The sequence below is a fragment of the Carassius carassius genome, chromosome 16, assembly GCF_963082965.1.
Source record: "Carassius carassius chromosome 16, fCarCar2.1, whole genome shotgun sequence".
In the NCBI taxonomy this organism is placed as follows: Eukaryota; Metazoa; Chordata; class Actinopteri; order Cypriniformes; family Cyprinidae; genus Carassius; species Carassius carassius.
In genome coordinates this window covers 23,131,605-23,148,089 of record NC_081770.1, presented here as the reverse complement: position 1 = coordinate 23,148,089, position 16,485 = coordinate 23,131,605, and the positions used below count along the sequence as shown (strand labels likewise).

Sequence of the window (16,485 nt, the reverse complement as noted above, 5' to 3'; positions counted from 1 at the left end):
CAAGTGCCCAGGCCAGGCAGAGGATGACACGCGTTGGCTGCAAGGAATGGTTGTCAGCCGAGTGATGGCTGGAAAATCAGTTTCAGCATCTGGGCTGTCCCTCTGAGTGTGTGTGGGTGTGTGGTCCATAACGCCGTTTTTGGCAGTGTTTGTGTGTGTGTTGAATCAAACTGTAGCCGAGCAGCCCGTCTGGTCATGCAATAGAGACAATGTCATTCAGCCTTGGGGCTGAAGCCTTACCAAAGTGGTCAGATGGACAACCAGCTTCCCTGTGGTTGCACCAGTGCTCCTGAAAAAGCTCACCACATCTGACTGACAGTCACAGGGCCAGATTCCTTTGGACAGGACTGTAAATAGCTGCACAAAACAGTAGGGCATCTCCCCAAGACCTATCCCAGTCTTCCAGCCGGACCGTCTGGCCATATCATGCCATATGTGGAACCATTCAGGCTGGATCAGGTGGTCAACTCATTCAATGAGAAACCTTAACTTTACCTAATGCGAAAGGGTAGGGAATGGTCTTGAGATCAGCCAGCGTGATCTCGGCAATGTGGTGTAGACACCTTCCATTCCCACTATAGATTGGTGTGCCAGTTGTCCTGATTGCCCAGTGTGATGTGCTAAATGGTTTGTGCCAACAGGTAAGGGCAAATCTTTTGAGGAACTATTTCTTTGCCAGCAGAACTGGTAGCAGAAGTTTACTTTGATTGCAATTGGGGATGCACCCAATTTTCGGATCCGGAAAATTATCGCCCGCAAAGAGAAAAACAGCAGAAAATATGCATATAATAATATAGCCTATATGGCGTGCCTCGTCCTGCCCCATCCGGTAGTGTTCATCACGCAGGTTTCACTCTGCTCGTCATTGCGCGGTTTGATGCTCAATAATCCTCTCTATGAATGTGCTTGTGTACTTCTCATGCTCACCGGAAAAGCAAAGTCCGCTCAAATAACAGGAAATTTCTATGCGGTATACTTTTTCCTGTTTGCAGTATAGCTTTACTGTGCTGTAACATGCTGTAATATTTTACATAGATGCGAATAAAAAAATGTTAATATTTCATATTAAAAGGATACTCCACCCCAAAATGAAAATTTTGTCATTAATTACGTACACCCATGTTGTTCTAAACCCGTAAAAGCTTAGTTTGTCTTCAGAATACAACTTAAGATATTTTGGATAAAAACTGGGAGGCTTGAGACTGTTCCATAGACTGCCAAGTAAAATACACAGTCCAGAAAATTATGAAAGACATTGTCAGAATAGTCCATCTGTTTAAATGTTTAAATTAACATTAATTAAGATTAATAAATGCTGACGAACTATTGTTCATTCTTCGTTCATATTAACTAAGTTAGTTAACTAATGAACCTTATTGTAAAGTGTTACCAATATTAATATAAATTCTGTCCAGTTTTATTGTGTTACTTTCAGTAAAAGTGTGGTTATTTTATGGGCTTGTGTTTTTTAAATTCAGTATCAAAATTACTGAGTTAAGTTTTAATAAAATAATAAATAATCATTACAAAACCTTCGAAAATCAGTTTCGGTTTTCGGCCAAGTGCATTCAGAACTTTACATTTCAGCCCAGAATTTTCATTTCGGTGCATCCCTATTTGGAATCATTCCACAATAAAGTAAAATGTATTTTCTTGATATAAGTTGTATACAACATATCTAGCTATGTAGATCAGTGATTATCTACCCTGTTCCTAGAAACCTCTTCCTCCACATTGCACGGCTCCTTTGTCACTAATTTAATTTGTCTTGAATTCTTGAACAAGCTGTTGACCTGAATCAGGTGATTGATAAGGAAGACATTTAAAATATGCAGTGTTGATTAGACTCCAGAAACAGGATTGAGAACCATTTTTGTAAACCGCTACATACATGATTTAGAGCACTGTTTCCCAAATTTGTTCTTGGGAGTACCCCCAACGGTACATGTTTTGGATGTCTCCCTTAACTGACACACACACTTCAGTTCATGGAACCTTTACTAATGAGCTTGTGGGTTGAATCAGGTGTCTTAGATTAGGGAAATATCCAAAATATTCAGCGTCCTGATCTGATATCCTGCTTGTCTGATTTTTGTTTATTGTGCATCTACAGTGACTCATGAAATGTGCTCTCCTTTCATTTTTGTATGCTTTATAGACTGAAAAAAACATGTTAGCATTACCAGTAAGTGAACATATTAAGAACTCGCTCACATGGTTTTTACGGTGCATTGTGGGAAATTCTAGGAAGCTAGCATTTCAGTTCACTGTAGAAATTTTGAAAATGGGACCAGTCTTGAAATGCCTGACATGAGGCCAGTGCATTGATTACTGAACTAGGTAGCTAATTGAGATGCACACTTAGATGTTGAAATAAAAAAATTTACTATCCTGAAATGTGCTTCCAAGGCAGAAAAACAATGTTTGGGGTTGCTTTAAAACTTAGGGTGTGGGATTTGGACAAAGACTGTTCAAGGAATATAAATACTGCCTGCAAACAACGTATTAGATGTGGATAACTTCATTGGGTTTAGTAAATTTAGTATAGTGGTGTAGGAAGGGGGAAAAAACAAGAAAAGGAAGAGAAGTGAAAAACTGTTGGTTAGGCAGCAGTTGGACTGTTTGGGACGGGCTATGTGCTATGGAGCCATCCTCCATCTGTCAACACGGGGAGTTGTGATTCTTGCATCAGCAGAGCAGGGCTCAGCATCAAGAGAAAAGGGGTGAGGAGGGAGGGAAAGTGAGAGAGAGAGAGATTTTAACAGCAGCTAAATTCTCATCAGGCACGCTAGACTGAACGTCCCCTCTTCGAAGCAAAGCACGAAACACCGGTGAGGAGCATCTGCTCTGTGGCTTTGTTGCCTCTTAAAAAAGTACACCACGATGGCTCTGGAGAAATCGTTGTCCATCTTCAGTTTGTAAATATTTGCTTCATTGTTCAGCCGTCACATATGGTTCATAAATGGACATGGTTACTGTGTAATTGTCTGTATCCCACCATAGTTTTTTTTAGGCATTATGAATGAGACATGCTAAATTCTAGATGATTATGGCTGGGGTATTTTTTACATTGATGTTAACGGATTTGCAGAAAGTGGTCAGCTGCAAATGAGCCTGGGAAATTTAGTAGTGTGCCTTTGTTAATGTTACAGCAGTTTTTCATTTTTAGTTCTATTTGTGTACTTTTTTTGTGCCTAAGTCTCCTCCCCTTTGACTTGCCTGGCATGAAAGGTTGCTCGCAAACCAAAGATGGCTTTCTTCTTACACTAATTGCTTATTTAAAGATATCAAAACGCTTAACATTCTTCAGTCAGCTATGTGTCTAAATCTGTGGACTCAGATTTGCAATATTTAGGATGTTATTGCATTGTATGTTATGGATTTGTGTGTTTCAAAGTATCTGAGAACAGATTTTTGATCTTTTTGTGTTGGACAATTCACACTTTTTAAAGTTTAAATATGTTTCCCCAAAAGAGAGCAAACAATTCCCTATAAAAGCTTGTACTAACTCGACAAAATAAAGAACAAGCACAGAGGGCCTTGAACACATAGGGTTTAGGTGTAAACCTTAGGTACTCTTGCCTTTTATTATAAATTTTCTAGAGTCAGCAACCCAACAATTAGGTAAATTCTTTTTGTTTTTTTCTTCTTCTTTTCAGCTGTTAAATTAACTTATTCTGAACTGTTGTCTCGAAGCTGTGCATTATATTACATTTGTGTTGTTGTCTATCTTTGGTTAAACTAGGATGCACTTCCAGTTATACAGTGTGCATTTTAAAATACATTTGCAGTTTAATTCCTATTAGTTCTTTTATAAATATTCAGTGTTTGTTCTGTGCATTGTGGAGACTAGTAACACATTGTTTTAGTCTGTAACAGGTTTTTTTTTGTGCTGTGTGTCTCAAAATGTGATATAATATTCCCATATTGGTCTTATACAATTTAAAGCTCTTTAGAAATATCATACGTCTTAAACTTTGTAAATGAATGTCAAGTAGAAAGAACAGTTACAACCGACCTCACTACCAGATGGCCTGTAACACTAATTGAAAACATGAACATCACTTTTCAAATTTTGTGCATGAATTTATTGGGATTTGCTTGTTCAAAACCATTATTCGATCCGCAATTTAATGCTAAACATCGTAATTCAAACTGGTAAGTGTATAGGAAACATTTCAATTCAAAACACCAAACATATTATTAAATGTTACAGCTCTCTCTGTCTATTTAGCCAAGAATTACAGGACAAAAAAAAAAACTTCTTAAAACTTCTACTGTCACTTCAGAGGTTGGTGATCATGTATGATGATGATTTCACCCCTGTGGCTCATTTCTAATTGGTTAAACTCATGCTGTTACAACTCTATCTATCCATCTATCTATCTAGCTATAGAAATAGCCTCATACGAGACGCCTCAAGGTAAGAAAACTGCGTAATGTAGGTTAGTGATTTAACATTTGAATAAATTCTGAATCTATTCGCCTCTAACAATTCTCGAAATGGGCCTTGTGCATTAGACAACTGATGTATATTCAGTGCTCGCGCTGGATTTGTGGTAATTGACATTCACGCGAGAAACAAGGAACAGCCCCCATCTGCTGGTAGGATCGCTCGTGTCTCACCCTCATCATCATCATCCCTCTCTCTCTCTCTCACCGCAGCACTGCTGGGGCTTCAGGACGGCGCTCCGCGGCTCACGGTAAAATACACTTCAATATTGCTTATGTAGCCTACATGAATATACTGCTTTATCATTGTGAACAATAAATTGAGTCGCTTTGCAGAGTTTCGAAAAGATTATTTATGCATAATTGGCGAGGAGAGCCCATCAATTTGCACATAGGCTATAGAGCAGGTGAGACAGGTAAAAGTTATTGCAGGCGAAAAATGCCATGTAGATTGAAAATCGAATGAATCGTTAATGTGCAGCTATACTGAAGCCTGATCCGGTGTGAAGAATATTTAGATGTTTCGCTGTTCATTTAAAATTGACATCTCGAATTGTGAGATTGTTTGAGCCTTTTACAGTAGGGTATTTATTAAACTGGTTTTCGTTTGGTACAGACAAATTTGATGGTATTTGGAGTAGAGAGCAAATAATTCCTTAAAATAAAAACCGCAGGACAATCTGATTCGTTTTTGCTTGTAATAAAATTATACAATTAGCTCGCGTAGAGCTGTGGAACTTACCACTATAGTAAAATAATTACCTTTATTGGTTCTTAATATAGCAAGTGAAATTAAAATTGAATATAATCATATTTATTTTGTATAAGCAAATCAATCGTTTGCAGTGGCAGGGCATTAAACGAACTGTAATCCTGCATTTTACAGCCTATGAAAAAAGTAGCAGCTAGCTATATTTCGTTTTTTTTTTTAAACCAACACATTTTCGTAAGATTTCATTTGAATCAAATGAAGACGTTACATAATATATATCATAAAGCTCATCTGGTGACTTACAGACATAAAGAAATAAATATAATCCGTCGATTTTACTAAATGAACCGCCCGGTTGTGAACTGTATTGTGAGGCTATATTTCAAGATTAGGATGAATTTATCAACTTTATCTAATAGGTGAAAATATTTATGAGAATGATTTGAGAGGAAGGCTTTGAAAAGATGAGTAGCCTATTTTCCGAAGCTAATTAAAACAATGAACTATTTGAAGAGATCATAAAAATAAAATGAAAATAAAATGAGGAAGCGGCTTTCTGTCTGAACAACTTAAGACGACTTTTCCCGTAAATGATAGGCTACATTTTTTTTAAGATATAATGCTCACACTAATTTAGGCCTGTATAGATTATCGTATTTAATGAGAGTCGTGTGAGAATTTTAAAAGGCGACGCTTGAGCATTCATTCATAAAATAAATGAACGAAAAGAATGTTACGCTTTAAAAGCTTCGTGTAGCCTAAATAAAGAGATGCAAAAATATCGCCTATATAATGCTGCCTTTGATATCATTACTATCAGACTAATTGGATTTAGGTTGCTACCAAGGAGGTAATTGTTATCATTTTCAAATACAATTCTAGACAATTCCTCGTATGTATCGGTACAGAAAAGAAACTGTGGCAATGAGATTCATTTGACGTTTGACATCTGAAAATCAAAGAATGTAAACAACTGCTTATTCCTCCCCCCAACAGCATCGCTCCCCTTCCCTCGCTCCCTCCTTTCTCTCTCTTTCTCCCAAAAAACACAGAAGAGAAAGAGACCATAACACACACACACACACACCTTGATAAAGCAGTCTGACATCTTTTTAAATTATGCCACCACTTTTCATTTAGTCCAATTTCATTATGCATGTGTCATACATTGTACTCAAACTGTTGTTTTACAATTTTACAATTCAAGCATAAAATAGCTACCTTTATACATTGAAGATTCAACATGCAATGCAAATTATATATATATATATATATATATATATATATATATATATACATATTATTTTAAATGCACGTAAATATAGGCTATAAACATTAACAACACAACACAAACTTTTGTGTTTAGAGTTTAATTATAAATGTCACAAACAGGCTTTAAGGTGCACATTGTGGCTGTAATTTGCGATAATAAACTAAACCAAACCAACTCAGCGATACAATTTTCCAGTCAAAACCCAAAACTACAGAAAGTTCAGTGATTCAACACTTAATTAACACACTTTTGAACCATTCAGTTACATGCATTAGTAGAGGCATAAGCTTAAAACTACAAGAAAAAAAAGGAAAAGAAAAGAGAGCCTCACAAAAAGTGTCAAACTGGCAAACCACCAGCTAAAAAGAAGTAAAAGGTCTATACCAAGTGCTTTCCAAGCTCGTGTTGCCCATCACCATCGGTTTGAGGAGAGAGTGACAGGTCTTTGTTGGTGAATAGAAATCAGTGGCATTGGAGAGAGGGAGGACTCCTCCTACCCAATTACTCAAGCTGGGCAGGCGTTTGCTCTCTTCACAAATAGGACACAGGATCTTTAACACACACAGTCCCAACCCTGACTTTCGAGCACTCGGATCCTCAGTAGGAGATTGGGACTATCTGAAAATCTACATTTAAAAAATCCTCCAGACTTCCTTAAGGCTTTGCCTTATATCGTCCGGACTATACTTTTTTCTTCTTCTCCTGCTCAACAAGACGTTGGAGAAGTGGACTGGTTCTGCTGTCTGTTCCTGCCCCGTCCATCAAATCCCACAGGCTTTACTTTTAAAATATTGATTGCATTTGTATGAATTTGTTGGTGTAGATCCATTCGGATGTTTTAAGGATCCGGAAAGCTGTATATGGAAATTGTGGGGTGCAAGGCGAAAGAAAGCAGTTGCACATTGCGTCCAGCAGCCATGCTTTTCCACGGCATCTCTGGGGATCATATTCAAGGGATCATGGAGGAGATGGAGAGGAGATCTAAATCGGAGTCTCGTCTGGCTAAAACCGTTCAGATGAACGGACGAGAGACGGTAAGATTTCTATTTTAAGGTGTATTTTCCGTTGGAGCAAATCTCAGCACCCCAAAACTCTCGGCGCACAGTTTGTAACCGCTACTTTAAAAACACAGCGACGAAAATTAGTTTTTAACTTACGATCCTCGTTTTGAAATATTAGCAGGCCTCTGTCATATTCAGACAGATTTCAAAAGTAGGCTAAATCATCTGGCGAGGCTACAATTATAAAGTAGCCTAATATGTATTGAATTAAAAATGTGGAGGGAGGAACACATTAAAAAACGTTTGCATGCCAACATACCATTTTATATTTTAGACCTTTTTTTTTTTTTGCAAATATAAAAATTTTATTTGAGCCGTTTTTACAACACAACAGGATAAGCCTAATAATTATTAGGCTATATAAAACACTACTAAAAAGAAATAGCATCTGTATATTTAGGCATGCATATGATAATATTAAACAGGCTAAAACTGTAGTAGTAATAGTAGCCTAATAGTTGTAAGTATTGTAATTATATTTGCATGCATATAATGTGTAAATGTACATTTTAAAATAGTAGAGGCTACACTATTATATTGTTGTTGTTATTATTACTGTTATTATATTTGCATAATTTTAATTTGTTAATAAGATTATTTTTTTATAACAGACCACAAAGCTATACTGTTATATAAATCTTAGGAAAACCAAGACAAACGCTTTATAACTTGTATAACCATCCATTATAGCTCTTTTTGGCTTGATAAGTTGCTATTCACTTCGCACTCTGATTACATTTAATAGCCTATTTTCTTTTTTAGATCAACATTTCATTTTTAGGCGATATTTTTATTTAGGTGTAATTATATCTAGGCCTATTGTAACTCAATTGCTGAGCGCATAAACGTTCACTCACTCGATTTCTTAAATTTTTTTATTATTATTTTGTATTTTGTTCGAAGACGATGCCCTCCACGAGCCCAGAGAAGCCTGCGCTGTGCGCCGGCTGCGGGGGGAAGATCTCCGACAGATACTACTTACTCGCCGTGGATAAACAGTGGCATTTAAGATGTCTCAAGTGTTGTGAATGTAAACTGGCCCTTGAATCCGAGCTGACGTGTTTCGCGAAGGATGGCAGCATTTACTGCAAAGAGGATTACTACAGGTAAGCTTTCACTTAAACCTGCATTAGGCCTTTTAACTAGGCCCTGCATTGAAAAAAAGGACGCTATTTCTCATTCTCATACTCATAGAAATTAGTCATGTTGGTATAAATTTGTGTATGTAGGTTGGTTTAGTGATGTTAAATAATATTTTAATTTGAATAAAACCAGTTAACATAGATTTTCCGTTTGGTTGTTTGTAACTTCTTAAACACACAAAACGAACTGGCGACATCAGAGGCACTGACCCATGCAGTGATCTTTAGTGATTAAGTGACACGCTTAAATTAATCGAATAAATCGAATTAATTCATGCTGAATGCACGTCTGAAACGCCTTTTTGTTTCTAAGTTGAGATCTTAGCCGTTTGTTTTTACTGCCACCTTTAAGTTGTTTAATGTAGTCGAATCCGAAATGTTTCTGTTCTGGTTTCACTATAAACACGTTCGACTTTGTTTATAAAGTAAAAAAAAACCTTAAGATATCTTAATTTTTAACAGATGGTTCGAAAATAATTAGCCTAGCTATTTTAAGAATATCTTCACTGATCTGAATTTTTATTTCTATAAACACATGCTCGTGCACGCGCGTCTGGTCTGTTCAGCGATGTTTGTAAATGGCCTAATTAAAGTGCTCACCGATCTAAGTGATTAGTTTGATTATAAATGACTTGTGCTGTTCCAGAAGGTTCTCCGTGCAGAGATGTGCCCGCTGCCACCTCGGCATCTCCGCGTCGGAGATGGTGATGCGCGCCAGGGACTCCGTGTACCATCTGAGCTGCTTCACCTGCACCACGTGCAACAAAACACTGACCACGGGTGACCATTTCGGCATGAAAGACAACTTGGTTTACTGCCGGGTTCACTTTGAGACCCTTATTCAGGGAGAGTATCACCCTCAATTAAACTACGCTGAATTAGCGGCCAAAGGCGGAGGGCTCGCGCTGCCTTACTTCAACGGCACGGGCACGGTGCAGAAAGGAAGACCGCGGAAGAGGAAGAGTCCGGCGATGGGGATCGATATCGGCTCTTACAACTCAGGTGAGATGTGCATTAAGAGCTGCTCAAATGGACGCATAAAATGTATTTTGGTTACACTTGATATCTTCCAGTTTTCATGTTTTAGGCAATAGTTATAATTAGGCTTTCGATAAACATTGCTTTGATTAGAACTAAGGGGGAAATTGACAAATGCGTTTAATTGCCGTTCATACATCAGCCGACAACCAAATACAAAAATCAGTAACATCTATAACAAGGATCTTTAAAGGCTAGGCTAAATAATACCAATGCAATTTATTTCTCAAATGTATTTCTAATGATTTTATATATTGCTGTTTGAAGTGCACCGAAGTGGTATTCGTAGCGATCCAGTAGAACCAGTTTTGGTTTCTCAAAGAACCTCTCAGCAAACCGTTCTTAAAAGAACCATTTTTATTAGTGTGAATAATATTTTACTAACCTGAAGAAACTTGCTCCACTATAAAGAACCCCAATGTTCTGTTGATGTTTGAATGTTCTTCATGGAACCGTAAATGCTAATAAAGAACAGTTATTTCTAATAGATAAAGTGGTACGGGGTCTTTCAGGGAAAGTGGGACACTTTTAAAATTTGCCCCGCGGGATTAAAATCATCCCTCATCATACTGTTATGAGCTAAATTGGCATAAACCATGTCATACAAGAAGAGATTGTGTCTGTAATAGGCTTGATAATGGCATTGAGCTGAGAGTAGCCTATGCGTTCCTCTGATTGTAGCTGTTGGTTGTTTCATGGTTTTAAGTTGGTCCAAACTGGTCTAGTTAATGAAACAGATGTATTATCAGGTGCTAGAGCCTTGGTGAAGCTTGTAGATCATCTTGGGCTAGTAATAAACCAGCTATGATGCTCTAATAGCTATATTAACTAGGCTACATTTAAATTCACCGTCCCACTTGGGAAAAGCAGTGTTTTTAGTGTGTTCAGATGCCTATAGTCGGGCAACAAATGACATTAAATGTGGTTTTATTGTATTTAGCCTACATTTAGGATGCTTATAGCATCGAAACTGCTAAGAATAGCGAGTAGCCAAAATCTGCGCTCTATCGCGAATTTAGCTACCAAAGAAATGTCATAAATCTGTTAGTTTATTCTATATTGTAAGTACTGTAGATTATAAAATAGGCCTAGTATAAAATATCACAGCATTATAGGCTACTAAAATAATGGTTTTCGTGTGATATAAACTAAGCTAAAATGATAATCTTATTAATTTTCTTTTGCCATGAATTGTTTGATAGGCTACTCATTTTGTGTTGGGATTTTACCTCGGCGACAGTGAAACATCGCGCATGTCTTGTTGACGATTGGATCTGATTAATTATAGGCCTCGCTCATTAGTGCGTCATCAAACATCTAATTTGAAATTCTCAAAGGAGTGAACCTGTGACCCAGCCCCACGTGCAGTGTAGATCCCTCGTCTACAGTCCTGTATCTGCCCTCATATTATAAAGCCATTATTTCACAATCCTCGCTCTTTTCTTTCTTTCTTTTCTCTACTTTTTGAATTCATACGTACGTCATAGTGCCTCCCCGCTGCGCCTGTTTTGTTTTGGCTGTAACAATTACTGTCTGCTTGGAAAAAATGTGGCTTTGTGTGCCAAGCTTCTGCCGTTCTTCATGAATGGAGAGAAATAAGGGTAATCTGCCTGTTAATTGTTCTCCGTTAATTGAATGTGAAGTCGGAATCTCTGGCTCTCGACCAGCTCCGATTCTGTCCCTTCAAGGTCACTGCTGTTCTCAGGACGCGAGCGCGCGCACGTTACGTTTACGCACATCAGTCCGACTTTAAACTCTTTCGCTTTTTTTTTTGATCCTGACACTAATGTGTCGTGAAGGATGTAATATTTTATCAAGACCTAAGCTGTAGTTTGTCTTACACAATTAAACGATTGTCAGTTTTAATTATTTACTTTTTGTAGTTTTCTGTATTTGTAGTACCCCATTTAAGCATTTTTATTTGTTTATACTCATATTTTTTGGTATAAAGTTATTCTTTCGGTTTTTTTCTATCTTTTGTCTTCTCTTTTCTTCACCTTAGTTTTTCAGTTTTACACTTTTTTAACAGTATGAGCTCAGAATTATTTAGGCTACTTTCAATATAGAGGTTTTAGACCGTTTTTTGTTTTGCATTTCAAAATTATCTATAATTTTACATAGCAGCATATATTTTTATATTCGTTAAAAAATAAAATAAAATCGACATTAGACTTGTTGCATAGATATTTGTAGATAGAGACCTCTGGTGGTACAAAATAAAAAAAGAGGTAAACGCGTGAGAACATTTTGTTCTCCTCACAGCTAAATTCATATTAATTCTTGCTTCGCATTTTTTGTTGATTTTCACGGCTGTAAATATTAAAGTAAACGGTGAAATGAAAAGAGCATTGATCGCATCTATTACCAAATTAATCAAATGAAGCAGCGATTTAAAATGTAGAACACACAATTTTAATTTGAATAAAAACATTTTAACTGGTTTCTTTTTCCTTTTTTTCTTTTATCCTCCTCCTTTTTTTTTCTTTTTTCTTTGCAGGTAGTTTACTGATATTAATGTTTATACATTTAAACGCCAAAAATTATCGAGATGAAAAGGAGACAAATCTCAGATGAATATGAAATAAACAACAAAAAATTACTTGTCAAGCATGTATTAAAGCAGTTGTTTTGAATTTAATTACTGTAAATAAATGTATTTTGCGGGTGATTTGCCAATTTATTTATATTCATTTAATTTAGTCTGGTGTCATGACATTTTTTATCATTAACGTGAAGTTAAATATGACTAAAATGAAGTGATCCTTTATTTATTGCAGTTTATTGTGGTTAACATAGCTTATTACAGTACTGTATTTGAATCACCAATGTAGATCCAGGTCAAAAATCACCCTGAACTTCATAAACTCATAATTCCCATTGCTTTATTTTTTGCCCTGTTCCGGCACTCAGGTTGTAACGAGAACGACGCAGACCATTTGGATCGGGATCAGCAACCCTACGCTCCATCCCAGAAGACCAAGCGCATGCGTACGTCGTTCAAACACCATCAGCTTCGCACCATGAAGTCCTACTTCGCCATAAACCACAACCCCGATGCCAAGGACTTAAAACAGCTCGCCCAAAAGACAGGACTGACCAAAAGAGTTCTTCAGGTAAGCGTCACCACACAGTAGACTCCATTCCACATCCACACCAACACCTTCTCATCACCTTGCTTTCCGTTTCAATCCATCCATCTTTTTTTTGTGTTGTTGGGTATTGTCATGTAGTTACACAAATTTTACTAAATAGAGGGGCAGTAATTCAAGGGGCAATACTTGTGCACCAAAACAATAAATACAATAAAAATCCATTGGGGACGCTTGAAAAGTTAATATGGAACATGGTCCATGTTTTCCAGTAGAATCCCCAGTAAAAGTTGAGGATTCAATTCACTTTGGCATTGTTTAGTAGTGATTAAGTTTGTGATGTTAAATGCTATGACTCACAAGTAGGCAAAAATATGACAATAATTCGAAGCAAAGCACAAAGAGAGTAAAGACACTGGGATTGGTTTGCAGGTTTGGTTCCAAAACGCACGGGCCAAATTCAGAAGGAACGTTTTGCGGCAGGAGAATGGGGGTGTTGATAAGGCTGACGGCACGTCACTTCCGCCGCCCTCGTCCGACAGCGGTCCTCTGACCCCACCCAGCACGGCCACCACACTAACAGACCTGACCAATCCCTCAATCACCGTAGTAACATCAGTGACCTCTAGTTTGGACAGCCACGAATCCGGGAGCCCCCCACAAACTACCTTGACAAACCTTTTCTAACACGGATTTGCATTTTGAATGATTTTTTTTTGTCTTTACCCCCTTTATTTTCAGATTCTATTTTTATTTTCCACAACAAAAAAACCCTTCAGCGACCACAGAAAGACTTGGAAATGTAAGACGAGACCTACAATGTGTAGCATTTGCAACCGCGTGGCAGCTGAGTTTGTAGTACTTGTAGTTACTTTGTTTTTGTGATCACTTGCGATTCCAACCCGCCACGTTTATTCAAACAAAGTGCGTCAGCATACAGCACATGCTATTTTTACTGCGTATTTTGGTAGTGAAGTCTAAATATATTAATGGCATTTCAGAGCGACAAAAAAACTCTTATAGTATGTCCTAAAATGCCAAGTGGACCTCAATTTAGGTTGGTTTTGTCACTGACTCTGGACTCTAAAGACAATTTAAAAGTTAAATTTGCCACGATGTGGTGCGAATCTGGCCTGGATAGTTCGTCAGGCCTCAACTAGAGAACCGTTCTGGATGAAGATATCCAGCGCTCAGTGACAATATGGTGCCCAGTAGGAAGCGTTATGAGTGATTTGTGAATGCTAAACAGGAAGTTAATTAGGAGCGACAACACATCACCCAGTTTTGTTCCGTTTCCCCCCTGTTTTGCCACCGAACAGACCAAAAAAAAAAAAAGAGAGAGAAGAAAACCCATTTACGGCTCGGTTGGAGATCGGTCTGGGCTCCTCGCTAGAGTGAAACATTTCCTCGTGTGATGACAAATTTGTTCTGTTGTAGAACAAAGTGGTACACTAGATCTACTTCATGAAGTAGATGCTTAACTCAGTTCTACTATGTGCCTTATGCGACTTGGACGAGAGTTTGTGAAATTCAGGAGATACATGTTTGTTTGTTAAATGATTTCCATCCTTGGAACGCCTCACTAGTTTTGTACTGTTCTGTTTTTCATCTGATTCTTTTTTTTTTTGCTGAAGATCTTTTTAATGGTGTATTCTGTTACAAGCGGGCGGCGATGTCATAGAAGGCAGTTGTGCACTCTTTCAGAACTAGTTGGTAAATCCGAGAATCATATATATTGATCTTCGTGTTAATAGTACAGTACGTGTTCTATCAAGATTGTCCATGTTTCCTTGTTTCTTGAAAAAAAAAAAAAAAAAAAGATGGTGTATAGAAACTATTTCCCCTTAAATATTTATGGACCAAACAGTTGTTATATCTTATTAAATTTGTGTGAATAAAACTACTTTGCTTTACCAGCGTTTTATTTTTCATTACACAAACCATTTTTTTGTGTTGCTTTCAGATTTAAACCTCTGCTCACACCAAAAAAACAACACGACATGACAGATCGAACCTTGTCTTGCTTTCATTCTGACATCAATTTCAGATTTGATTCTGTTTCTGTTGTTAAAGTAATGCCCCATGGATTTGAACCAAAGCCCTGTAGTCAAGAAAAATAAAAATGCTTTTTAATGCATGAACATGCTACTTTATACAGAAATACCAAGCACAGGAATGCTAGAACAACTGGTAAACATAAACCTCTCAAAGCAAGGTTGCTCTGTAGTTTAATATATTGTTACTTTATGATTTTTTTTCAGGGAGAACAAATCTTGGGGCATTACAGCCAAACTTCACGACGTTTGAAAATTCCCTAAAGTATTAAAAGAAGCTTTGATCGGAATTCTTCACCATTGAAGACAAAGACAATATTAGGATCAGATTTTAGTGATAAAAAAAAAAAAAAATCTTCCAAAAAATGTATTCCAAAATGTCTTTCTCTTGTCCTTCCAAACAAATTGTTGTCCTGAATGTTTAAAAACCATCTATGTAAGAGAATCCACACCAGACACCGAGGCAGAAAGGCAAAGAAAAATAAAGTGTACAGTATTGTAGATACAAAACAGAGCAACCTTGCTCCAAGAGGCGACTGCAGGAGACGGGATCTACGCACGCATGCATGTCTACACACACACACACACACACACACACACACACACACACACACACACACACACACACACACACACACACACAACACACACACACACACAAACAAACAAACACACACCTTGTAATTCTGCTTGCTGTAAAACATTCCTGTGCAACAAATGTCACTTATCATGAACACACAGCCTTCCTAAAACTTGGCAGCAAAATGTCCGACCAAGAGAAGCTGGAAAGGAACACCATATGGCTGTATTTAAAATTAAAACAAGTATAAAAAAAAAAAAAAAAAAAAAAAAAACATGCATGCATTTCAAGCTGTGGATGGCCATTTCAGATGGATATTATTTTATATATATGTTTTATCTGTTGTCTGTTGTATTCTATAAACTTTTAACGGAACTTCCCTTGTGGATCCAAAATCTTAACAGAAAAAAAAGCATGCTTGATTTGACAATAAAAACTGGTTATCTTAACGAAAATATATATATATTTTGGGTTCCCCTGTTTTCCTAGTAACACATTCTTGCATTGTGGTTAAAAAAAGGAGGGAAATATTCCCTCATTTTTCATTTTAAGGTTGATGTAGTGGTGCATGTTTTAAAATACTATGAAAATGTTTTCCGTACTGTATCCAAAAAGAAAGCTTTAAAGCAAAGCTTGTGTTACTCTGGGGGGGGAAGCATTGGGCCACATGGGGGCCTAGTAAACAATAAAGTGTTGAATTCCTGCTATGCCAGACAAATGTCAATGAAGCTTCCAGCTCCATCCATGCTGGACGACCACAAAAACGTCATTCCTGTCAGTCTGCGGACAATTTTTGTGCTTCCTTCATAAAACATTTAGTCAGGCAAGATAAAATGTGCTTCATGTGGTAACATCTAAGTCACATAATGTGACTCAATCAACCTAGTTGCACAAGGTCACACCAACAGAAGGCACATTTAAGATTTTATAAGCTTTTGATGGTTATTACGCAGAATAGTCGGTTAAAAAATATCAAATTCCTCAAATTTACACAGTACGTCACATTCAGTAGCCGCTTGTCCTTTGGGCTAAGTCAGCAAACAAGAGGCTCTTAACACCGTGACCGCAGGGAATTCTTTGGAAA

At 37.3% G+C, this 16,485-nt stretch overlaps 1 protein-coding gene across 3 annotated transcripts; it reads left to right on the top strand.

Annotated features, from left to right (window-relative positions):
- Positions 1-4,574: 4,574 nt before the first annotated feature.
- On the top strand, positions 4,575-15,427 carry LOC132159944 (LIM/homeobox protein Lhx9). Of its 3 annotated transcripts, XM_059569619.1 has the most exons (6): positions 4,575-4,703; positions 7,261-7,471; positions 8,402-8,604; positions 9,287-9,642; positions 12,589-12,791; positions 13,200-14,680. In XM_059569619.1, the coding sequence occupies exons 2-6, from the start codon at positions 7,298-7,300 to the stop codon at positions 13,452-13,454; spliced, it is 1,191 nt and encodes a 396-aa protein (XP_059425602.1). In that variant the 5' UTR covers positions 4,575-4,703; positions 7,261-7,297; the 3' UTR covers positions 13,455-14,680. The 3 variants fall into 3 exon arrangements, with proteins under 3 accessions (XP_059425602.1, XP_059425603.1, XP_059425604.1); XM_059569620.1 differs by lacking the exon at positions 4,575-4,703 and having other exon boundaries at positions 6,558-7,471; positions 9,290-9,642; XM_059569621.1 differs by lacking the exons at positions 4,575-4,703; positions 13,200-14,680 and adding an exon at positions 15,029-15,427 and having other exon boundaries at positions 6,576-7,471.
- Positions 15,428-16,485: the final 1,058 nt, after the last annotated feature.